This window comes from Rhincodon typus, chromosome 3 (genome assembly GCF_021869965.1).
Source record: "Rhincodon typus isolate 14 chromosome 3, sRhiTyp1.1, whole genome shotgun sequence".
NCBI lineage: Eukaryota > Metazoa > Chordata > Chondrichthyes > Orectolobiformes > Rhincodontidae > Rhincodon > Rhincodon typus.
The window spans coordinates 29673193-29699615 of record NC_063334.1 but is presented as its reverse complement, the minus strand read 5'-3'; the positions used below and the strand labels follow the sequence as shown (position 1 = coordinate 29699615).

General features: G+C 38.9%; 1 protein-coding gene across 1 annotated transcript in view; it reads left to right on the top strand.

Moving 5' to 3' along the window:
- smc2 (structural maintenance of chromosomes 2) overlaps positions 1 to 26423 on the top strand; it is a 46858-nt gene that overhangs the window by 14043 nt on the left and 6392 nt on the right. The window contains exons 7-21 of the mRNA XM_020529775.2: positions 1024 to 1257; positions 1698 to 1847; positions 1974 to 2207; positions 6762 to 6921; positions 11669 to 11786; positions 12977 to 13115; positions 13289 to 13408; positions 14444 to 14648; positions 16476 to 16611; positions 19542 to 19666; positions 20969 to 21162; positions 22127 to 22270; positions 22364 to 22558; positions 24553 to 24753; positions 26063 to 26179. Coding sequence (XP_020385364.1) covers positions 1024 to 1257; positions 1698 to 1847; positions 1974 to 2207; positions 6762 to 6921; positions 11669 to 11786; positions 12977 to 13115; positions 13289 to 13408; positions 14444 to 14648; positions 16476 to 16611; positions 19542 to 19666; positions 20969 to 21162; positions 22127 to 22270; positions 22364 to 22558; positions 24553 to 24753; positions 26063 to 26179 — 2472 coding nt within the window. The remainder of the gene's footprint in view (positions 1 to 1023; positions 1258 to 1697; positions 1848 to 1973; positions 2208 to 6761; positions 6922 to 11668; positions 11787 to 12976; positions 13116 to 13288; positions 13409 to 14443; positions 14649 to 16475; positions 16612 to 19541; positions 19667 to 20968; positions 21163 to 22126; positions 22271 to 22363; positions 22559 to 24552; positions 24754 to 26062; positions 26180 to 26423) is intronic.

Here is a 26423-nt window from a genome sequence, read left to right as displayed (position 1 = left end):
GACCCTTCTTCAGAAAAAGAAGGGTCCAGACCCGAAACGTCAGCTTTTCTGCTCCTCTGATGCTGCCTGGCCTGCTGTGTTCATCCAGCTCTACACCTTGTTATCTCAGATTCTCCAGCATCAGCAGTTCCTACTGTCTCTTGTGGATGAGGTTGTTGGCTTTGCAAGGACCTTAAACTGTCTATACAATTGTGCTCAAAGTATGAGGGAAGATTATAATAAAAGTGCAGTACTGTGGATGCTGGAAATCTGAAATAAAGTGCTGGGGGAACTCCAAAGACAGGTCTGGCAAAATCTATGAAGAGAAGATTGGGGAAGGGTGAAAGTTCTGATGAGATTGTCTAAACTGATGAATTGTGTTCAAACAGTTATTCGTGTCTGATTGGCTTGAAATACTGGACTTGAATTTTTTTAAGTGTATAGCTTGTCTATAACATACGAGCTTGTATATATGTTGTACCTTTTAAAGTTGCAAAATTTCTCAAAGCTTTTCACAAGTGTAATTTTCAAACCAAATTTGACATGAACTACAGTATAAAATATTGGAACAGGTAGTTAAAGGTTTGGTGAAAGAAGAGTGTGTTAAAGAAGTAGGGAAAGAGGAGCAGGAGGGCAAACGTTCAGAAAGAGAATTCCAAAGTGTGGAGCCTAGGAAACCAAATGTATGGTCAGCATCGGTGCAACAGTTAAAATTGGAAGATTAGGGTTAGAAAAGGGAGATATAGAGAGGAGCAAGGCTCGGGTGGATTTGAAAGCTGAGATGAGGTTAAAATTCAGGAAGTAAGGGAACATAAGAGTGGATGGGACTTTACAATGGATATGAGCTGCAGTGTTGTTTCTGTATATGTAATATTTCAATGAATTTTAAAATCTTTAAAGGTATGGTAAAGCTTGCCAGTTAGGTTTTCTGTAGGTCATTTGAATTGATATTTTAATTCAAAAATTTGCCATTCTTAATACATTGCTTGATTTTTAACTGATTAAAGTTTTCCTTTCTGATTGTTCATTTTCATTTACTGGTAGGAAAGATCCTCATATTTGGAATTCCAGAAAATAACGCGTGAGATAGAGCATCTTACCCGTCTGTACGTTGCATACCAGTTTGTTTGTGCAGAGGAGACCAAGTTGCGTTCTGCTGAAGATCTGAAGTCCATGCAAGACAATATCACTAAACTTCAAGAAACCAATGCAGATTGTGAAAAGAAAGTGAAGGAAATCAGCAAAGAAGTCAATGAGTTGGAAAAAATCCGAGATGAGGTACACACTAGTTGCAAAGCACTGAATGTTCATTCTGATTGATTAATGTTGCTGTAAAGTGTTTATTCCAATGATAAACAGTACTTATGTTTTGCTTGTTCACCTGACAAGTTCATTTTGAAAATTGTACTCAAGACCTAAAAGGTTTGTGATGACTGTGTGAGCTGATGTAAAAACCCAGCTTTTGTGTTTTCTGGCTTACTGACTCATACAGAAGTATTAAATACAGACATTTTCTGTTGTGTTCCAATCACAAGGAGTATGTATCTCCACACGTTCCCCATCTCTTACCTGGATTACAGTCATTTTCTCCAATTATTTCCTTTTGTATTTTCCTTGACTAATTGGGTTTATGTTGAATGGTGTTTATGTTGAATGGTGTCCCTGCTCTTTGCTTTTTTCACTTAAGGGAGACGTTGAAATTAGGATTTGTCTTGCAGGAAGTTGGTGGAGTGCTTCAGTCCTTGGAAGATGCAGTGGCTAATGCTCATCGTATGGATGCCAAAGTGCAAAGTACCTATGATTCCAAGAAAGACAACCTCAAAGCTGAAGAAAAGAAACAGAAAGCGCTTGTCAAAAGTATGGAGGAGGTGAGACAATTGTCAAAACAAATTTTGGTGTTTGGTGGATTAGAATGTTTGAAGCTGTCCTTGATTTCATGTAGGTATCTGCTTTTACATCTTTTATTTTGCTTACTGCTACCTCTATTTTCCCAGGATGGTAAAGCTGTTATAGCTAAGGAAAAAGAAGTGAAAAAGATATCATCTGAACTGAACACTCTACAGGAAACTAGTCAGAAAGATAACAAGGCTCTGGAAGCTGCTCAGCAACACTTCAATGCAGTTTCTGCAGGTCTCTCCAGCAATGAGGATGGAGAGGCAGCCACACTTGCTGGTCAGATGATGGCTTGCAAGAATGATATAAGCAAGGCAGAAACAGAAGCCAAGCAGGTTTGTAAAGCATACTGTGCTTTGTGACTGCTTTTAACTTGAAGAGATTCCATTAATTCTGCAGTAGTTGATTAATGGGTCATGTAAATATGAAGCTTTAATAGCAATTGTTAAGAATTTGTTTCTTCAGAATTCTGCTGTTTCTCAGCACCAAGCTATCTTGGCGTCCGCATACTGGTGAATGTTATCGTTTCACAGTTAATCTACTGAAGTCACAAAATAAAAACTGTGATATTCAGCTTCAAATCTGCTTAAAATAGCATCGCAGTACTTTTTAAGCCACTATAGAATGATCTCTTAAAATGTGTTGTAGTTTCATTGACGGATGTGGTGGCAGTGAACACAATGCAAATATGGTATTTGAAGTTAAAATACAAATTAAAAAGCAATGTTCAGCTAATACTGATTTTTTTTTTTAAATTTTCATGCTTTTTTTACCCCTTTAGTGATTTGCCTCCCCCTATTTCTGTAACTTCCTCTGAGATAAAATCACAAAATGCTAGAGAAACTCAGCAGATCTGACAGCATCTGTGGAGAGAGATAGAGCTAATATTTTTAGTCTGATATGAAATTGAAATTGGTTTATATGCTGTTATTATGCTATGACAGAGAATGGGTAAATAGAACAGATGGTGAGGGTGCCCAGAGCAACAGACAGTGCTTATGGTTGTAAAGGAGAAATTAAGATATGAATTCAGTGTAAGGGGTAGGTGTGAAATGCAGAAAATAAGTCTGTTCTGCTGAAAGCAAAATCAACAAGACTGAGCCAAGAGTGCGGGATTCTAATGAAAATTGAGGACATAGATCATGCTTTGAAGTTGTTGATGAGTACTAGAGGGCTTAAAGTACCTAAATGAAAATGCGAGTTGTTCTTCCAGGTTGCATTGAGCTTTGTTGGAATGCTGTAGCAGGCCCAAGACAGATATTTTAGTACAGGAGCATGATGGTTTATTATAATGGCAAGGCCAGAGTGGGACCGTTTGATCTTTTGAATGTAGAGTCTGGTCAGGCAGAAAAGAAGGACAATGGGAGCTCTTTGTTCTAGAAGGAGGGAAAGAGGTTCGGACGAAAATGGCAGAAGATGATCCTTCGAATGCATAGACTGGTGATATAGAAAGCAAAGATGAGGGAATCTTATTGTTGTTCTGGGATGATGGGGAATCTCGGGACCGAGCTGCATGAAATGGGTCAGACATAGCTTGTCAACCATAGTGGCAGTCCTTGATTTAAGAAAAAAAGGGAGGACATGTCAGAGGCATCCCTCTGAAACATGTCATTATCGGGACAGATGTGAGTGAGATGGAGAAACTGAGAAAATGTAATGGACTCCTTTTCAGGAAGCAGGGTATGCAGTAGCCAACGTAACATTGGGAATCGATAAACTTGTAATGGATGTCAATGGACAGCCTATCACCAGAAGTGGAAACAAAGAAGTCAAGGAACAGAAGGGAAGTGGTTAAAGTGACAGAACGATGGGAATTGGAAGCAAAACTGAATAATTTTTCCAATTCCAGATAATATCTGAGATAGTTATACTCATTCAATTTTGTTTTCTGCATCCCCAGGTCTGATTTCTCCATCAGTGGTAGCTGTGCCTTCAACCACCATGTCCTTAAATTCTGCAAACCTCAGCCTGTCTATCTTTCTTTCCCCTCTTTTTTTTAAGAGATGCTCCTTAAAGATTACCACTTCATCTAACTCTAATATCTGTTAATGTGGTTCAAGTTAAATTGTATTTGATGAAACTGGTGAATTGCTTTGGGATGTCTCACTATGTTAGTGTTATAAATATACAAGTTTTTGTTCTTGTAATACATTAAATAAAATACAAGTTAGCTAAATACAGAATGAAATGATAAATTGCAAACAGTCCAAATGTCCTCAGTAGTCCTCACAAAGGACTACAATTGTATGTAGTTACATCACTATTTTAATATTCTTTTAGTATCAAGTTACTAATGCTGAGATTTGAAACAAACATGACTAGAAAGAATTTCCTGCAGTTGCTGGCTCTCTAGGGGTTCAATTTTTTAAAAATCCTTTTCGGGATGTTGCAGAAAGACTTGAACAGGCTAGAAGAATGGGCAAATATATGGCAGAGGGAATAGAATGTAGGAAAGTGTGAGATTATGCACTTTGGTAGGAAGAACAGAGGCATAGACTATTTTCTAAATGGGGAAAGACTTTGGAAATCTGAGCATAAAGGGACTTGGGAGTCTGAATTTAAGATTCTCTTATATTAACATGAAGGTTCAGATGGCAGTTAGAAAGGCAAATGCAATTGAGGTTGGTTGCCTCGCCGAACTGGTTTGTTCCGCAGACGTTTAGTTACCGTGCTTGGTAACATCCTCAGTGCAGCCTCTGATGAAGTGTCGGTGTGTTTTCCTGCCTGGTTTTTAAACTCAGGGGTCCGTTGCAATGGATTGCCTCACTTCCGGGTTTCCTCCGTAGTGGAATGTATATGGGGTCGAGTTCAATGTGTTTATTAATAGCATGCTTCGTGGAGTGCCATGCTTCCGGAATTCTCGTGCTTGTCTCTGCCTAGCCTGTCCCAGGATCTTGGCGTTGTCCCAGTCGAAGTCGTGGTTCTCCTTGTCCATGTGGATTGAGATGAGTGAGTATTGGTCGTGTCTTTTTGTAGCCAGTTCGTGTTCATGTACCCTTGTTGTTACTTTCCTTCCTATTTATCCGATGTAGTGTTTCTCGCTGTCTCTGCAGGGGATCTTGTAGATGACATTGGTCCTGTCCATGGCAGGGAGTGGGTCTTTAGTTCGGGTGAGCACCTGTCGTAGGGTTGATTGGGCTTGTGTGCCACTCTGATGCCCAGCGGTCGTAGGAGTCTTGTGATGAGTTCTGACGTGTTCCTGATGTAGGGTAGTGTGATGAGTGTGTCAGGGCGTGTAGATTCTTTCTTAGAATCTTTTTCCCAGGCAGGGAACGATGCTTCATCAGAGGCTGCACTGAGGATGTTACCAAGCACAGTAACGAAATGTCTGCAGAACAACAAACCAGCTCGGCGAGCCAACCAACCTCAACACCCACAATCCGAGCTACAGATCTACTCCACAGAAAGATTCTACATGCCCCGACACACTCATCAGAGTGGCACACAAGCCCAAATCAACCCTACGATAAGTGCTCACCTGAACTAAAGACCCACTCCCTGCCATGGACAGGACCAATGTCATCTACAAGATCCCCTGCAGAGACTGCGAGAAACACTACATCGGACAAACAGGAAGGAAAGTAACAACAAGAGTACATGAACACCAACTGGCTACAAAAAGACACGACCAATACTCACTCATCTCAATCCACATGGACAAGGAGAACCACGACTTCGACTGGGACAACACCAAGATCCTGGAACAGGCTAGACAGAGACAAGCACGAGAATTCCTGGATGCATGGCACTCCACGAAGCACGCTATTAATAAACACATTGAACTCGACTCCATATACATTCCACTACGGAGGAAACCCGGAAGTGAGGCAATCCATCGCAACGGACCCCAGAATTTAAAAACCAGGCGGGAAAACACACCGACGCTTCCTCAGAGGCTGCACTGAGGATGTTACCAAGCACAGTAACAAAACGTCTGCGGAACAACAAACCAGCTTGGCGAGCCAACCAACCTCAACACCCACAACCCGAGCTACAGATCTACTCCAAAACCTTAGAGGCAAATGCAATATTAGCATTCATTTCAAGAGGGCTAGCATATAAAAACAGAGATATACAGCCTCAGCAGTACAACACTCTGATCAGACCACATTTGGAATGTTGTGAGCAGCTTTGGGCCCCATAGCTATGGAAGGATGTGCTGGTGTTGGAGAGAGTCCAGAGGTGGTTCATAAGACTGATCCCGGGGGTGAAGGCTTGTTGTACGAGCAGCATTTGAGGACTCTGGGTCTGTACTTGATGGAGTATGGAAGGATGGGGGAGGGGATCTCATTGAAATTTACAGAATACTGAGACACCTGGATCGAGTCATTGTGGAAAAGATGTTTCTACTAATGAGAGTCTAGGACCTGTGAGCAGAGCCTCTGAGTGGAGGGGGCATTGGAATTGAGATGAGGAGAAATTTCTTCAGCCAGAGGGTTGGAAATCTGTGGAACTCCTGGCCACAGAAGACAATGGAGGCCAAGTCATTGAGTATCTTTAAGACAGAGAAATATGTTCTTGGTTAGTAAAGAGATCAAGGGTTATAGGGAGAAGGCAGGAGAATGGGGTTGAGAAATGTATCAGCCATGATCAAATTGTGGAGCAGACCTCGATGTGCCGAAATGGCCTAATTCTGCTCCTGTATCTTACGGTCTTATGGCCAAAGTCTGAAATGATTTTTTTCATACTAAATTACTTAGTCTGACACAAGTGCAAAAAAAAAGTTTGTAACTTGATGTAAGTTTATACATGTTAATATAGAACCATTTTAGAATTATTTACAAAGTAAGTTGCCTTTTGCACCACCATAAATTTATAAATGTTACCAATTCAATTTTAATGAAAAAATCTAAAATTAAATTCTCAGGTATTTTGCTCTTGTACTGTAGGCTCAGATGAAATTGAAACATACCCAGCAAGAATTGAAGACCAAACAGGCAGAAGTGAAAAAGATGGACAGTAGTTACAAGAAAAACCAGGATGATTTTGAAGCTGTTAAAAAGAGCAGAGAGAAACTAGAAGTAGAAATGCGGAAACTGAATTATGAAGGTTCGTAAGGTTTTTGAAAGTAGTAATACCGTATCAATTTTGACTAATCATGTTTCAAATGATAAATGCTTGTGCTAATCTCCCATATTTATTTTGTATTTTTTCTTTTGTTTTTGTTATTTAATCTTTTATGAGTGAAAATATTGGCAGTATTAAAACATATATTCCATTGCATTGTAGTTCTGTTTGAGTCAAAAGTAGCCTCCAACTGATATTTGTAATTTTTCATAAATATGAAAATGTATTGTGTGATCAGTAAATAAAGTGATTTTGCATTGTGATCAATAATAGGAAGGTGTGAGATAGGGAAGGGGATAGAAAAGCCAGGAGTGGAGAATCTTTAGCCCTTGCAATTGTTGAACGGGTTTGAGGTTTAGCAGCTTTTATGAATTTAAGTGGGGTTTGCAGTGTAGATGAGCAAACTAGCCATGGCACCATGGTATAGGAACCAATTCAAGTGGTGGATTAAATACCAATATAGTAATTGTAATGGATAGTACAGTAAAGGGGATGGACACAATTCTCTGCAGCTGAGAGTATGTGTCCAGAAGGTTCTGTTACCTGCCCAGTGCCTGGGTTGGAGAGGAATTTGAGTTGAGAAGGAGAATCTAGTGGCTGAAGTCATGTACATACCAATGACATGGGTCGGATTCTCAAACAAGCTCTCCTGTGGATAAGTGAGCAATTTGGGACTAATTTTGTTTTGTTCTAAGTTAAACCTCAAAGGTAACCCTGAACAAGAAGCAACTTGGCATAGGGTGACCAAGATTTGAGAGTTAAATGCATGGCTCTAAGATTGGTGTTGGAGAAATAAATTTTAAATTCATGGGACACTGACACCAGGATTGGAGAAAGTGGGAACTGTACCACTGGGACATTCTTTACCTGATGAAATGGAAGGCAAGGTGGAATTCGAGGAAAATCAGAATAACTGGAGAAGTGGTAGTGAGTAAATTGTTGGAGCAGCAGGTTATAAGTGCCGGGTCCTGATGGACTTCTTTTTCGAGTCTTAAAAGAAATAGCTGTTGATATAGCTGATGTAATGGTTTTAATTTTCCAAAACTCCCTTAATTGCTGAATAGTCCCATTATCTTGGAAAGTAGTGAATGTAACTCCTTCATTCAACAAGGAAGGGAGGTAGAACAGGCCTTAATGTCTGTCATTAGAAAAAATCTAGCTATTAATAAAGTGGTTATGGCAGGGCACTGAGATAAGCTCAATGTAACCAGGCAGAGTCAACATGGTTTTGTGACAAGGAAGCCATGTTTGACCAATCTATTAAAGTTTTTTGAGGTGATAACACATGCTGTGGATAAACAGGAACCATTGAGTGTGCCACCTTAAACATTGTTGAGGAAAGTAAAGGGTTATTGTGTAGGGTAGCACATTGGCATGGATGTTTGATTGAAATTGATCTTTTTTCACATTGGCAAGATGTGACATGTAATGTGTCCCCACAGAAATCCATGCTCTGTGCTCAACTGTTTACAATTTGTGTGAATGACTTATGAATTGACGGAAAGTACATTGGGCAAATTTGCCGTTGACACAAAGGTAGGAAAGTAGGTTGTGAAGAAGACATAAGGAGGCTACAAAAATATATGAAGTGAGTTGACAAATATGTAGCAAGTGGAGTGTACTGAGGTGAAATTGTCCATTTTGGCAGGAAGAATAAAACAGAACCACATTATTTAAAGGGTGAGAAGTGACAGAGCTCTGAGATGCGTTGCGGTCTGGATGTTTTCATGCACGAATCACAAAAGCTTAGTATGCAGTATGGCTTGTAATTAGGAAAGCTATTATTTATCACAGGGGGAATTGAATACAAAGTGGTGAGGGTATGCTTTAGTTATACCAGGGCAGTGGTGAGACAGCACCTAGAGTACTGTGATAGTATTGGTTACATTATTTAAGGAAAGATGTAACTGCGTTCAAAGCAGTCAGAAGGTTCTCAGGTTAATATCTGGAATGAGTTGATTGTCTTAAGAGGAATGATTGGACAAGCTAGACTGGCTAGATAGGCAGTGTTTAGAAAATAGATCACTTGATTGAAACACACAGGATTCTGAGGTTTCTTGACAGGGTAGATGTGGAAAAGATGTTTCCAAATAAGGGGGAGTGTGGATCTAGTGGTCACTGTTTAAAAATCAGGGATTGCACATTTAAAACAGCTTGGGTGAACATCTTCTGAGCATTGAGTTTTTGCTTCCATCACATTCTTAGGAAGAGATTCCAGAGTCCTTGAGTATTTTGTGTATCGATTTTATATAGCTTCTTGCGAAGCAAGGGATGAAAAGTTATCAGAGGTAAGCAGGAATGTAGAATTGAGGTTTAATTCAAATCAACAGTGATGTGGTCAAATGGTGGATCAGACTCCTTATTCCTATGTTCAAATCTAAGGCATTTGACAAGTGCCAAATCAAAGGTTACTATAAAAAATAAAATGTCATTGTAGAGGAGGTAACATATTAGCATTGATGCAGAACTGTCTACTTAACAAGAAAGGGGCACAAATGTGGTGTTTTCAGCTTGGTAAGAAAAAACAAGTGTACTGCTACACAGTTGTGTGCTAGGCCTCACCTATTTATGATCTATATCAATGATTTAGATAAAGGGATTGGATGTAAGTTGCTGAAGATGTAAAAATAGATGGGATAGGAAAGCAAGTTGTGAAGAAGCTACAAATCTGCAAAGGGATAAGGATTGTTTAATTAATGGTCAAAAGTTTGGCAGATGATTAACAAAGTGGGTAAAAGCAGCATGTTATTTAAATAGAGAGAGATTGTTGAAGTCAGTGGTACAGAGGAATCTGGGTGTCCTGGTAGATGAATCACAAAAGGTTAGTATGCAGAAGGCAAAATGAATATTGTTTTTCTAAATGATGTAAAACAAATGGAATATAAAAACAGATGTTTTGGTACATTTGTACAGAGAAACAACAAGGTACAGTTTTGGTGTCCTAGGAAAGGATATACTGTCCTTTCTGCTGTAACGTGATAGTTGTGCTCTTGTGCGACCTCGCACTACAGAAAATTGCACAATAAAAATAACAGGGCTCATGGTAAAAATAAGGTTGGGTCAGACCACCAAAATTATTACTGAAAATCGAAACAAATATAGTAGTTAGCCTAACATAAAGGATAGCACAGTTTAAATAAATGATAAATTCATACCTAATAGTGTTAAATTTACTGTATTATTTCATTATCTTGAAAAAATTTGAAGATACCTTGATGGGGGAAGAGGATGGTTTGAGATTGCTGACTTGTTAAGACGGGGGCTGAGGGTCGTCATCATCATCATCACCTTCAGGTGCAGTTACGGTTGTAGGGTTAGGACGAAAAATAGTCAATCCAAAGTGGTTCATTTTCTTCCGACTGTTTCTTGGGGGTTGGCTTCAAAAAGATATCCAGTTTTTGCTGCTTTGCCATTTTTCTTCTTTCATAAAGAAACTGTTCATGGGGTGCCAAATAAGACCTTATTCTACGACCTGCTATCCTGCTGGGTTCTGCATTGTAATCATTGTCTTCTAAAAGCTGCAACTGCTTCTCAACTTACCTCAGGATAAAAGACAAAAGAGAAGTGGAAAGCTCTTGTGATGCATCCTGGACTAATTCTTCATCTCCAGCTTCCATTTCCTCCTCAGCAACAAGTTGTTGTCGACCAGCTGTAGAGAGGTCTTCACAATGGGACTCCAGCAGCTCTTCAACATCCTCACTCTCCACTTCTTCAATCCAACTTGCTTTGCAAGAACAACACAATGTTCTTTAATTGTTGGGAGCTCCTCTGATGGTTCAAAGCCTTTAAAATCATTAATAAAATCTGGGAGAAGCTTCTGCCAAACTTCATGCAAGCAGTCCTAACTGACATCACCCCAGGCCTTCATGATAATGGCAATAGCATTTTTCATGTTAAAGCTCTTCCAAAATTGAAGACCACTCCTTCTTATCCCCCTCAGTAGCTGCAATTAGCCCCTTAAACGTGTGCTGTAAATAATAAGCTTTGGTTCATGGGCTGAAGGAAAGAGGTTGTGTTTGGAGATAGAAATAGCATGAAAATTACGGAGTATCTGTCAAAAAGAACTTCACCATAAAGCTCACAAGTCAACTGAACATGTTGACACGGAGACTCTGTTGACGTAAACATTGTATTTCTCCGCGCACTGTGACACTTAAGGTGTTGGGGGTGGAATCACGTAATAGCCAACACACGTATGTGAAAGTTCGCGTTTTACAAACAGTGTTCACCTACTCATCTATCGTGTTACAGCCAATTTGTGTTGACGAAACACGCATAATAGCAGAAAAGACTATAATTGTATTAGAAGCAGTTCAGGTAAGGTTTTCTTGACTGATGCCTGAGGTGAAGGATTTGTCTTCTGTGGGAAGGTTGGCCTGTATCCATTGGAGTTTAGAAGATTACAAGGTGGTCTTATCAAGTCTGTTGGATCCTGAGGTGACATGTCAGGATGGCCACTGAAGGGACTTTTCCCCTTGTGGGATAAACTAGAACTCGGGGATACAGTTTATAAATAAGGAGTCTTCTGGAGTTCTTTTTTCTAGAAAGATGGGGGCACGATCATTTGGGTATTTTTAAGACCTTGCGGTGATAAGCAGGATTTGAGCTGGCTTGAGGGACCAGATGGTTTAATCCAACTCCTAATTTGAATGTTTGTACAATGTGAACAGAAGCACTAAAGCTTTATTTATTAGTGTTATCATGTGTTTTAACATTATTTCCTTTAAAGATGGGAGAGAGGAGAAACTTTTGGACCAGCGCCAAGGACTGTCACGGATGGTTAACAAACTGAGAGAGTCTTATGAAGCTTTGATGGCAAAGTTCCCTAGTTTGAATTTTGAATACAAGTAAGTTTGTATGTCAATATAATTGTGCATATGAATAAAACACTTCTCTGCAGAGATAACTTTTTAAAACCTTAATTATTGCGGGTAACTGTAGAACAAGCGGGTGCACATTGTTTTGACAAGCTATCGTAATGCAATCATAAATCTTAAAGTTAACAATGTGACAGTATATTTTCTAACATTCTAGCAGGTACATAGGAACATCACCACTCCAAGTTCCCCTCCAAGTCACTCACCATTGTGACTTGAAAATATATTGCCATTCCTTCACTGTCTCTGGGACAAAATCCTGAATTCCCTCCCAAATGACATTGTGGGTCCACCTACTGTGCGTGGACTGCGGTAGTCCAAGAAGACAGCTCACCACCACCTTCCCATGGGAAACTAGAGACAGGCAATAAAATTGCTGCGAAGCCAGCAATGCATGTCTCACGAGTGAATAAAAAAATTCTAAAATTTTTTGGCAGTTTTGTTTGACTTTTCATTCTTCATGTAGAAAGATTTGATTCTACAGCTGATTTAACAACATTTTAAAATACATTAAAAATTATATACTATACGTTGATTGTAGGTAATTTTCCCCCTGTTCATTAGTCTATTTATCTGCTTGTAAGCAACATATCTAAGAAACTAATCAACAGCTTTTAAGAAGCCTGGTGCACATTTACGGTATGGCCCAAAGAAGAACTGATTTAGCTTTTGCCAAAACTCTGCATTCTGGATTTTTTTTTTTATAAAGCACCCATTAACTTTGGGAGGTGGAGCGAATTGATCTTGCTTTTACTGTTAAAATGTGAGCAGACTTTTCAGTGTAAGTTGTTGGATGTACATTGGACTGAAGCCTCCTCAAATTAGAGGTTCGTAGTGAAATGCTGTTTTTGCTTTGCAATTCTGTAGTTAGTGCATAGACGAAACAGGGAAAGGCTTCAAGGTAGAGTTGCATACTTGTAATGTTAAGTAGCACAGTATGGTGGAGGTATGTTCTCTATTGAGTGTCTTCTTCAATTGTACAATGTTGTTGATTACTTTTCCTACATGCTTGTCACAATGTGGGAACATCTGCCTTTATAATTTAACTACTTTGCAGGAATTTTATCAGAGTGGGAATTGGGTTTCAACTGGCATTTTAATAATCTTTTTTAGTATCTATTGTTAAAATCTAATTGAAAACAAAATCTTCAATACTTTAGGGATCCTGAAAAAAATTGGGACTCTAATCGTGTGAAAGGTCTTGTTGCCACTCTTCTCTCTGTGAAAGATATCTCTACGGCAACAGCTCTAGAAGTGGTTGCTGGAGGTCGTCTGTATAATGTCGTGGTGGACACTGAGGTAAATGAAAAGCACAGATAATACCTATATTAGCACAGGCCAATTAACCTAAAACAAATTTTATCATATTGCCACTCCTAAATGCCGATGTCGTTCCTTTAAGGCTTCTGGGACTAATGTTGCTCTAAAAATGATCAATATAACAATTTACTCAATGCTGTTTCTTTGTTTAGGTAACCGGCAAGAAACTGTTAGAAAAAGGGGAGCTTAAACGAAGATACACCATCATACCACTCAACAAAATTTCTGCTAAGTGTATTAATGAAAGTGTTGTTAAGACAGCCAAAAATCTGGTAAGCCCAGAATGTTGAAACGTTTGGACTGTGAACTTAATAGTGATCCTCCATATACAGTCCACTCTTGTTTGTTTGTATGTGTGCTTTGTAAAATGAATTGTGTACATACGAATGTTTAAACTATCTCTAGACCATATTTAGTGTTTAAAAACTACTCTGTATGACAGGTAACTTGCTGTGACTATCTTGATTGAGTTCTTTCAATGCATTCTAGTAACAGCATTGTGTCTGCCCCTACTCCCCAAGGATTGCAGTGGTGTAAAAGACAGCTCACTGCCACCACCTCCAGGCAATTGGGGATGGATAATAAATGCAGGCCTACTCAGCAATTCCTACATCCCATGAGCAAGTTTAAAACAAAAACTGCATACAAAGTCGATATTGGAGGAATGAGCACTAGGTAGTCCTGGAGACATTTAACTCTGTTCTCCATAAATGTCAAAATTGCTTGAAGACAGCGACTTCTCCATTTGTGTCTGTTTGAGTTTTACCCATGTAAGCTGGATCCCTATACAAGCTGTGAAGTTGGTTTTTGGATTGCCTTTGTATTTAAGTTTGAGTTGTTCTGTGATGCTGGCCCCAGGTTCAGCTGGCTGTAACGCACTGCCTTTGCTATGTGAGAATCCTCCATGCAAGCCACATGACTAGCCCAGTGAAGCTGAGTTTTGAAGAATATGCTTTAAATGCCAGATTGTTGGTCTAAAACACCACAAAAGAGCAAGAAATGGATCTTCACTCGTGGTGTTTGGTTCTTTGAATTTAATGTGGAGAAAATAATTCCGTCACTGAAGAAGTCTGAGACCGGAAGTCACAAATCTAAGATTTGTAACACATCCATTAGATAATTCACGGAGAAAAAATTATCAGTGTGGACCATACTAGTTCAAGGTATGGTGATAAGCAGCACAAATGCATTTAATGGAAACTAGATGAGCACATCTGTGCTGTAGTCTATGCAACTGTATATAAAACTCCAGTATGTTGCCTGTTTTACACCTGATTATAGTATTTTTTTTGGCTTCTTTACTTCAGGTGGGTGTGGACAATGTGCACACAGCCTTGTCACTTGTTGGATATGAGCATGAATTAAAGAAGGCAATGGAGTACGTTTTTGGGTCCGTGCTAGTATGTGACTGCTTGGATAATGCCAAGAAGGTGACCTTTGATCCTCGGATAATGACGAAGACAGTCACGATTGGTGGAGATACATTTGACCCACAGGGAACGTTAAGTGGAGGTTAGCTTTCTTATCTATTTGGCACAGATTGCTCAAACACTATTGTGTTCATACTTTCTTGACCACATCATTAAAAAAAAAAGTATCCTGGAACCACACTAAAATTACCTCAGTTGGTATGTTATACCCTCCAAGAACCAAATACAAAACTTGTCTTTTCTCAATTCGCAGTACTTAAATAGAATAGCTTGTACTTGAAGTCTGAAACTGGCTTACTTAATAATACTAAAGAAATAATTATGTTCAGTAATGTGATGCTGAAACCGTCACTATTCTGTTTATCAAATAAAATATGCCTCACAATTTTTCTTTTGTAAGTTAACCATTTTATCAGCTTGGGCTATATACTTCTAATCAGAATCATTGAACAGCAAATCAATGAATAGTCTTGACTACAAACAGTAGATTTGTGGTAACTGTAATGTTGGTATAATTAAAAACAAAACAAAGATACTTTGAGAGAAACAGAACTGAACCATCATAAATAGGTTCCTTCAGCATTTTTACATTGCAGCTCTTGAAATCTCTTGACTCCTGTTAGATTGATTTGGAATATGCTGACCTCCAATGCACTGTCTAAGATCCTCATTCACAGTTGTTTTTTAAATGTATTTCATGTACAGATAAATGATTAGGAAAGACAAGATTCAAAGCATTTGCCCACACAACTGCAGTCGCAAGTCACATCAAGACTTGCTGTAAACTGGTTATTGAATTGAATGACTGCAACTTCGCTGAACCATTCCCTTGGTTTCTGCAGTAAAAATTCACTTGGTACCCGTGTACAGCCACATTTTCAAATACAGTGCTCAGCAATTAGCCAGATATTTGTAATTTACATGTGCCTCGCAAACTGCCTTTCTAAGATTATTAAGTATCAATTGGATCAGGGATAAATATATCTAGGTGTTTAGTCATGTACTGTGGGAAAGAAAATGATCAAAAGTAATATCTAATGGACAAAATTACTCTGCAACCCAAGAATCAATGCAGTAGAACACCATTTCCAGCAAAGTCTGATATTTTGCTTAGATTTGTGAGTTTTATCAGGCTACGTCATTATTTGGTCCTGTTAAAATGAAGGCCATCCCTTTGTTTCCATGGTATACAATAGGCTACAGTGAGCAGGAATGTGCTTTTATATGAGATAGCAGGAACTGCAGATGCTAGAGAATCTGAGATAACAAGGTGTAGAGCTGGATGAACACAGCAGGCCAAACAGCATCAGAGGAGCAGGAAGGCTGACGTTTCAGGCCTAGACTCTTCTTCAGAAATGGGGGAGGGGAAGGGGGTTCTGAAATAAATAGGGAGAGAGGGGGAGGAAGCTTCAAAATCTCCCCTCCCCCTACCGCATCCCAAAACCAGCCCAGCTCATCCCCGCCTCCCTAACCTGTCCTTCCTCCCACCTATCCCCCTCCTCTCACCCCAAGCCCCACCCCCATCTCCTACCTACTAACCCTATCCCGCCCTCTTGACCTGTCCGTCCTCCCTGGACTGACCTATCTCCTCCCTACTCCCCACCGACACTCACCTCTACTGGCTCCATCCCCGCCTCTTTGACCTGTCTGTCTCCTCTCCACCTATCTTCTCCTTTATCCAGCTTCTATCCACCTCCCCCTCTCCCTATTTATTTCAGAACCCCCTTCCCCTCCCCCATTTCTGAAGAAGGGTCTAGACCCGAAACGTCAGCTTTACTGCTCCTCTGATGCTGCTTGGCCTGCTGCGTTCATCCAGCTCTACACCTTGTTATCTATGTGCTTTTATATGGTGCTTTTCGTTCTCGTTTGCAAGCTTTGTGACCCTTTCTGCACTAATTCTGTTAACCAGGTGCTCGTATGCAGTCTGCGTCTGTGCTGGTTAAACTCCAAGAGCTGAAGGATGTCCAGAATGAGCTCAAATCTAAACAAACTGAATTGCAGCAAGTGGATAAAGAGCTGGCAAGTCTCCAGAATATTGTTGAAAAGTATGTCTGCTCCTTGGGTTATTAAAACATCATTTATTCTATCCATATGATTATTTAAAATGCAGATGGTTATAAATCAACAACTGTTTGTGCAAGTTAACATTTTAACTGTCTCCATCCCCACTCCCCATCCTCCCCAATGCAAGGAGAGAACTTAGGCTTGGCAGAGTGTTACACAAATCTATCAGAAACCTTCAACGTGCTTCACATGCAATGTACTGTTTTGAAATAGGTTTGCTTGTCTTATTGACATAAAGAAACCCTTCATACCTTATCAGCAGGAATGAAATGAGTAACTAGTTGATCAGTTTGTGGTGCTTGTTAAGAAGAAATGCTGAACAGAAAACTGGCAGAGAGAGCTCTATTGCCAAAACTAACTGAACTATTGAAATGGATAGGGGGCTTCTGTTTTATGTCTCCCTTGAAGAGAGGCAGCTCAGACAATCTAAGTTGTCCCTTGATACAACACTTCTTTGTCAGCCTAAATTGGGCTTGCATCCACAAGCTTCAGACTCAACTGGGTTCTGGTTTTTAGGCCCTGAATGGGGCAAGCACAGAGATCGGCTTCTTGGCTCCATTCCACTTCCATGTTGTTTTCCTGAACTGCTAGGGGTTCATGTGGAATTATTTCGCAGTTTCCTAGTTTGTCTTCAAGTCCCCAGAGGCATTCAAGATTCAAGGCAGCTGCCTGCAAGCACATAAGCAGCAGGGCCAGAGCTCCAGGCAGTTTAGAGGCCCTCCTGTTTTGCTTGGCTTCAGCAGCCCCCACAGGTGGTGTTTTCAAGGTCATCCCTTCCAACCATACAACAATGGCTCAGCAGTTGAGAGGCTTTTTTATTTTAAATTTTAAAAATCTTGATTGAGGTCACCTTTCCAATGCCCAGGGCCCACGTATCATCTTTAATTGAATGCAGAGCCCGTTCTCTGGACGTTATTTGGCCAGTTCAGGAGAAATTGAAATTGAATGACTGTTCTTCTCCAATTCTGACTCCCAGCTGAACCTGATGACAGGATCCTGAAGCCTACAAGAAAAAACTTGCACTAGGAGTTAATGTTTAGAACTCTCAACTTCACTCTTACTCCAGTGCCACTGCCATTTTCCACGTATTCTTTAATGAGTTGGGGTTTTGTGTTTCTCTGTTGGGACCGTTTTGAGTCCCCATTGTACTGGCATCAGTCTGTTCCTGCTAGTTCCCATTCTCCTTCACTGCTCCCAACAGCCGTTATTCTACTGCTTGTTGCCTGTTTTTCATTGCTGATGACATCATCTAATGCTTTTCTGGAATACACCACCCATCATTGAGACCACGACTGAGTTCCTTGAGTGATTGTAAACTGTCTCAAATCCATCTTTTATTTCTTCATTATCCCTTTAATAACTCCTTACATCATCAATCTCTTTTGTTATTTAATCATTAACCACCCTTTTCCATTCCACACCCCACCACACAATAGCTTCCTTGCCTCTGTGTATGTGCCGAAAAACTGTAACATGTATAGCCTATTCCAGTCCCGTTGGAAGGTCACCTACTTGAAATTTTGACGTTATTTTTCCTCTACAGTCTCTGTCTGACCTGCTTTTTTTTTTCCTTTTTATATGCCATCTCAATTCTCAATGCCTTTTCCTCAAGAAAATCTCAATTAGTGTGCTCATAGATAATCTGAACTTCCATCAATTCATGGACTCATTCATCTGCCACACCCATCTCTGAATTTGGGTTTTAGTTAATTGGTGCTGTAAGGAACCTCCAGTGTATCTGCAAGTCAACTACATTTTATTACAGGACTTCTAACTTAATTAAGACTTGAAAGTGTCTAGCCTTTGGCCTTCCATTTATCAAAATATATCTGTATCTGTCAATCTGCTGAATCGCTTCCTTACCTCTGTCTTTGATGTTCGCGTGCAAGTAAAAGCCTTCTCTGTCCATTTGAAGCTTTCTCCTTTGGTATTTTACCCATATTTGTTCCCTTAAGTTCAACAGGCATTGACTTGAATGTTTATGACGTACATGTAGTTGAACCATTCATCATCAAATCTGACTGGATCTCTTGGTGCTATCAGACCTTGCTGCCCTCTGCTCAAACCTCCCACAGTTTCACAAACAAAGCTATTTCTATTCTTTTTACCCATTATTGACTCTGTTCTTAGGCTGTTCTCCACCCTTGCCTCCAAAATATAAGAGCCCATGAACCTCTTTGACATAATAATTGAGATCATTCATTCTCTGCCTTATTTTTTTCTCTCTCTGTACCAGTTGCTGGCCAACAAGCCATACCCTCCCCTAAGGATCCACTTGCCTTAACTGGGACTTGCTTTTTTTTTGAGAGGGAGTTCAAAATGTTCCAAGTAGCCAGCACTGACCTTCTTTTCACCACTATCTATTTGTATATTGCAAAAATGTTGTTGACAACTGATCCTTTGTAAGTCCAAGTGCCCACTGTTATTTTGTAAACCTTTCCCTTCTGATTCTGAATGAATATCCAATAGAGCCAGAAACAAATATCTGCCTTCTCTTCATTCTCCTTCCCAACTTTGAGCCACGCTAATCCATTTGATTCTAACTTTTCCTCGCGTTCTGTTCCATGGGTATAAATCATACTTATTTTTTGAAAAGTCAGGTGGTAGTGGCAAAGCTGGGCTGCTGGAAAGAGGTACTTTTGTATTTGCATGCTTTTGGACTCCTATGTAAAAGGCACTGGCCAGATTTAAAGTTTGTGGTCGGTGAAGTTCTATGGATTAAATTTTGGCAGTGTAATGAAAAGGATGACAAGTACAGACCTAACAAAGAACAAGAAAGAGAAAGGCTTGACTGTACACTTAACCATTTAAGCCGAAACGATTCAGTAAATAAAATGAAAACACCCTTATTTGTGTTCTGATGTGTTCCGTTTGATGATACAAATTTTTTGTTTCTTTCAAATCTTTTCAGATACCGAGAGCTGAAACTGCAATGCGAATTAAAGTCTCAGGAGGAAGAATTACTATTAGTAAAGCTCCAGCAGAGCTCCTACCATAAACAGCAGGAGGAGTTTGAAACCCTTCAAAAAACTATTGGTATTTGATACTATAACTGTAAGGAGTCAGAGGGATGAATTAGTGAAATTTTAAGCATAATTTTCATGAAAGCAGGATATCGTCAAAGAAGTATATACTCCAGCATGCAATTTTATAAGGCCTCAATTTTGAATACATGTTGCCAAGTGCGTTTAAATGTTAATGTGTAAAATGGCTACTTTGCAGTACTTCTGGGAGATGGCATTGCAGTATGGTGACTGGCATTTGTTTCTGTTAACATTGTTACTAAAAATGATAAACAGCAACAGTGGGGTGAATCATTAGAATTGAATCTACTGCTTTGTATGTTAAAAGAGTAATCTGGAAAAATACCTAATGAAATAAGCTCCAATAGCTAACATGGCTTTGGAAAGGGAAGACCTTGACTGAACTTTGTCTCTTTCAAAAAAGAGAATCAGCAATTACTATTACCTTTATAATCTGAAACCATATGGCATAAATTGTTCAAGCTTTAAAACTCAGTAATGAGTTTCTTTATAGAAAACCTTCTGACTTAAGTCAAAAGTAAATTTTGTGAATGCATGGAACTGCCCAAGAGGCTTGATTTAACAAACAAGTATTCATGAGAGGTTTAATGTGAAACTGGGGAAGGTGTTAAATTCTCCAGGATAACTTGCCTTGAATTCGTAAAAGTGACCTGAATATAACCTTTTTTTTGATACAAGGGATGTGGTCATCAGTGGCTTGGCCGATGTCTATTGCCCACCCCTAATTGTTCTTGAACTGGCTTGCTAGGTTCTTTCAGAGGACAGTTAAGAGTCCATTACTTTACCGAGAGACTGGAGTCACTTGTAGGCTAGACCTGATAAGGATTTTGTATTTCCTTTCCTGAATAATGTTAGTGAACCAGATGGGTGTTTACAACAGTTGACAATGATTCTGTGGGTACCATTAGGCTAGCTTTTAACACCATATTTTTATTGAACTCCAGTGTCTCTACTTCACGTTGTGGGTTTTGAACCCATGCCTTCAGATTGTAAATCTGGGAACCCAAAACACTGATCCAGTGACTCTGTCATCACTCTGCCACCTCCTGTAAATTAAATTTCTTCAAATACAAATGAAAAGAAATTAATGATGCAAGGAGCATTTTCTTGATTAGTATTTGAAACTGTCCTTTTCACATTGCAAGACTTTTCCTTCTATAGTTTACTTTCCACAAAAGTCTTGACAACTATTTTTTCATTTGCAGTAAGCAAATTGGTCATTGGCTGTTTGAGTAAAAAGTACTGCAGTGTGACCTTAAAGTGGCACAGATTTTATGATGTCCTTTAATTTTAGGTGAGTGCGAAGAGACACTTAAAAAAACAAAAGAAGTTCAAAAGAAGGCTGAAGAAAAGTACAAGATCTTGGAAAACAAGATGAAAAATGCAGAGTTTGAGAGGGAGAAAGAACTGAAGGAAGCTCAGAAAAAGCTTGATGATGCCAAAAAGAAGGCTGATTTGTCCAATAAGAAAACAAAAGGGAAACAACAGGTGCTTAACATTGCAATGAGATGTATAGTTTGTCGCAAATCCAGTTTGTCTGAATAAGAGATCTGTTGTGTGTAGTGAAATCCAATTGATAGCGAGTCAAAGTTGCACAGCTCTGATTGTTTTTTTTTTTTCTCCCCTGTAATATGTGACAGAAAAGTGGAGTCAAAGGTGTGTGCAGATCTTTTGGAAGTAAATTATTTCTGTAGGTTGCAGGGTTGATTTGTATTACTAAATTTCTAATTTTCACATTCACCTGCCCACTGTGTAGAGAGGAAATTGGATTGGATAATTCTTATGACCCCAAGAGTAGTATCAGAGGTGACCTAACGGTGGATTGCTCTTTTTAAAGGCTTCAAAGAATGGGAGAAAGTGGGAATATGGCGTCGAGATAGAAGACCAGCCATAATTTAATTGAATGGTGGAGCAAACTCAAATAGCCTATTCATGCTCCTGGTTTCTATGGCAAAGGTGGATGATGGGAGAAAAGCAATGGAAAATTAAAAATAAGCGTAAAGGCAAATGCGTGGTTCATGTAGGTTGCCTTCACATCAAAAGAAATGTTATCCAGTTTGAAAACACAGGGAAATGTCTCCTTTTAAAGATATTTCAGGTCTATCTTGTAATGCTCCTGTAGCAGATTATACAAAAATGCTGCATGTGTTCTACATTATTTCTTTTATCAAGGCATAGATATGATTTTAAGCAAGCTAGATTTCAATTTGAAAATAGATTTTCCACATTTCCTATTCAGGATCACTGGCTCTTCAACAAATTTATACTTTTTTAAAGTATTTTAAAATTTCAGTCTTGTTTCAATTCACAAAAGCTGGTTCCTTTTGAATGGATGTTTGATCGAGGGTTTTCAGTTGTGTGTTTTAAAATGAAGTGTAGGAGAAATTAGGAAAATCTTTCCCTTTGCTTTTTTTTCCTCCATTGATCCTAGTTTGTGATGCTGTGTCTGTAGGAAGTGGATGCCTTGGTTTTGGAACTGGAAGAGTTGAAGCGTGAACAGACTGCGTACAAACAGCAGATTGAGGCTGTGGATGAAGCCATCAAATCTTACAAAGAACAGATTGAAAACATGGCTGAAGAAGTGGCTAATAATAAGGTACTAATATATTGAAATAGAAACCTATGATTCACAAAGTGGAGGTAATGTAATTTTGGTAATTGTATGTATGTCTTATTCTTTTAATTGTAGGAAGCCGTGAAGAAGGCTCAGAATGATCTGGCTAAACAAAAGGAAGCCATAAAGTCTCAGAATAAAGAAATACAAATCAAAACCAATTCTATATCTGAGTTAGTGAAACAAAAAAATGAAGCACAGTTGAAAATTCAGGAATTGGAGCACAACATTAATAAACATAAAAAGGACACCGCTGATGCTGCTGCTAAGGTTAGTACAAGAGAATAAAGAGAAAGTAACAAGTGATTAAAGGAAAGATTAGCTCCTGTACAATTACAAATTAGTAGCCATCCTGCCAGGAATTATGCATTTTGTGGGTTTAAAAAATGGGGTAGGTACCACAAGACTGAGCTAGTCATAATCTGCTTTCACTACCCTTAAAGATTGTTGGTGGTCCTTGAGTGGACTTCCTATGACCTAGTCATGGCTCAGTTAGTTGCTGTTGGTGACAATTCTGCACACTGATTTCCACGTCCAATTTTCCAAGAGAGACTTTAAAGGCTGGCACAAACACAGGGCGTAGTTTCCTTTCCACTGCCTTTGGGAACCTTGCCAAGATGACTTTTTCAAATGCTCATGAGCATGGCAACTTAAATTATACAGAGTGATTTGAATGTAACCTGAATGATAAGAGCAAATTCGTTGTTAAATCTTTGTAAACTTCCATCACCAATCCAACAATCTGTCTTATTCTTCTAATTATTTTTCCACATTGAAGGTGGCAAAATATATATGGCGACACAGCTGTAAAAACTGAGCATACATTTATGTAAAATCTTACTGTTACTTGACTGAAAGTTCCATAACAGATCCAAGTTCATGACAAATTGTTTAATACATCCTCCATCAATACTTGTCTCTATTGTTAAATGTAAATCAGGCTTCCAGTTGGTTTCTATATTGAGGTCTGTCATAAACTTCTATTTCAGATCTATAAGTGCTGGTGTTTCTGATGCTCTAGTAAATAAAAAGATCTTTTACCCCTTCTCATGTTTAGGTCTACCTTTTAATAAAAGTTAAAAATTGTTAGAATTCTGATGAAAGCAAGCAGGTTTACATGAAAATAAAAATGAATTAGTGATTGTAGTGACTAAATAAAATTGTTTCATGTTACATTGTCTTACATTAACATTTTAATAATTTTATAAAATTAATGCTTTGAATCAAGTTTCTCACTTTTTCACCATTTTACTCCATGAAACAAACTAGTGACACTATCCATATGCATACAAGGAGGTAACTTGGGATCACCTGACCACCAGGGGTATACTGAGCAGGGAAGACTGATGAGAGTGTTGGAAAGCACGGTTGAAATATCGAGCAACAGTTAGGCCAATGTTGGAAGAGGGTCTGAGAAAGACCTGTCAATTTGCTAGAATGCAGCAAGTCAGCGGAACATGATAAGGACAGCAGGAATGAAGTTCCAAAACTAAGTGGCTCAATAGTGGGAAAGACTGGTTGGTCAGGAGAGCCTTGGAGAAGTCTATTTGTGAAATGATAAGTACGGGGTAGAGTTTCAGGGGAGAGATGGTTGATACTGGTTATGTTATGGGTTAAAACTGATCTCATATGGAGAATGATACTGTACTCTAAATCAAGCAATGTGTCAAAATTCTGTCTCTGCATGAGGCTGGAGATAGACGTTTGTGGGAATTGTTTTTGGTCTTGGTGACTGCTGGAGGAAGATCATTTGAGGGATCAGTAAATGAGACAGAGATGTAGACTGTAGTAGCTGTATGCTATAAAGGTTTCCCATGGTCTTTTAAGCGTTTATGAATCCTGCCTTCCTTTCCTTTCCATCTCTTGCGACTTCCAATTGTCAGGCTGAATATGGAACTACTTGTAACTTGACATCTTTATTAAAATAATAGACACTCTGGTGACCATAAGCCTCCATGCACTTAACGTAGTTGCAATTCCCATTAAATACGCAAACAGTACCCAAAATGTTGTTGTGTTCTGTTAAAGGTCAGAGTAAGAATTACTTAGAAATTCCAAACCTGGTGCAAATGAATACAGAAGGCAAATTGTGTTTGCAAGCTTTTGGCAAATAGTTGGGCAGTTAGTTTCCAGTGCAGGCAAAAAGAATGATATTTTCTTCATGAATCAAATGTTTAGCAGGATCTGTTTAAGAAGTTGGAATTATATTGTTGATCTTTACAATAGCTCTCTTCCCTTTCTTGATCTATTTAAAACTTGTGCAGGTGACCAAAATGCTGAAGGAGTACGAGTGGATTTCCTCTGAAAAACATCTCTTTGGCCAGCCCAACACAGTCTATGATTTTAAAGCAAATAATCCTAAAGAAGCAGGCCAGCGGCTTCAGCAGTTACAGGAGAAGAAAGATACACTGGGCAAAAATGTGAATGTGAGGGCAATGAGCATGCTAAGCCAAGCAGAGGAGCGGGTATGACTTTACATTTAAATCACTTTAGAACACAAAAGAAACAAAAATAAATTTGTAGTTCTCATGTTCATAGAGCTGATGCTTTATTCCCTGCATATCTGTTCAGGCAGTTGGCAGAGCTATTTTATTTTCTACTTAATACAAGAGCACCTTAAGTCCTCTTAAATGTAAATAAATTGGATTCTCTTTGGCCTTGCACTTAGTCTTGAAAAAATATCCCTGCAGCAAACATAACTGTATAATATTTAGTTGCCTATTAATTATAGCAGCTTATAGGTGACTCAAGGCTATCTTTGCATATAAGAGCTTTTTATTAAGGCCTGCCAACAATGTGATATGTTATTCTATAAGTATTGGGCATGATTCATTTGTTCTGCTATTAAAAAAAAATCTCAGTTATTAAATAAGAGCAATGATATGCATACATGGTGATATCCATCCCCTGCAGCTGTTTTTCTTTTTGAAAATGGTAATTATAGCCTTGTTAATAGCTATAATAAAGAGCCATGTTTATCCTCTAGTTGAAGGAGTGGATGTTTTGGGGGCTGGCATTTGGAACAGTTCTGTTTTTGTTTCACCTTCTGACTTGGCATTCCTGCCAACTATTTGTTTTCTAATGAACAAATATCCCATGGGTTTGAAAAGATTGGCAGTAATACTGTAAACAGCACGTAAGGTTTTTAAGGCTGTTGGATGTGTCCTACGTAATTGCATTGTGTGCATACCCATTAAAATTACAAGTGGGTTTCTATGAAGTGGCTGAGAATTATGTCCAAAGGTATCTAAAGGTCACCTTATTTTGTTATTCCTCCATGGGATGTGGGCTGTCTTTTGCAAGGCCAGCAATTGTTGCCCATCCGTAATTTCCCTTGAACTGAATGACTTGGTAGACTGAGGTTGTTTGAGTCAATTACATTGCTGTGGATCTGGAGTAACACGTTAGCCAGACAGAGTAAAGTTAACAGATTTCCTTTCCCAAAGAACACGAATGAAACAGATGGTTGTTTTCAATGATCAGTGATAGTTTTCAAGGTCACTATTACTGAGATCGGCTTTATGTTGCAGATATTTGTTAATTGAAATGAAATTCCACCAGCTGTTGTAGTGTGGGATTTGAACCCATGTCCCAAGAGAATTAGCATGGGCCTTTGCATTGCTCATCTAGTGACATTACCACTACACCACCACACATTGTTTGTCTGTCTGTCTGTCTGGGATACCTGCATTTTTAACATGTGTAAGAAAGGTGCAACTGCATAAGAGAAACATTCATAATTTCTAAGTGAACTCCCTTTATGCTTGTTCACAGTACAATGATTTGATGAAGAAAAAAAGGATAGTTCAAAATGACAAAGCAAAAATTCTTTCAACTATTGAAGAGCTGGATAAAAAGAAAAATGAAGCTCTCAATGTTGCTTGGAAACAGGTAAAGGTTAATGCTTATATCTGTATTTTGTTGGGATGGATGATGTTTTCATTGTTTTTGAACAAACAGAATGTACAAGGCAAAATAAGCAGAAGTCAAGTCAATAATTACATCAAGTAAAGCACAAGTGCTACTGGCTGAATATTAGTGATTAGTTGTAAGAAATAATTAGGACTCATTGGATAAGACCTAAGATTAATTATTCAAAGCAAAGGATTCACAGATCTCAAACTGAAGTTGTCAG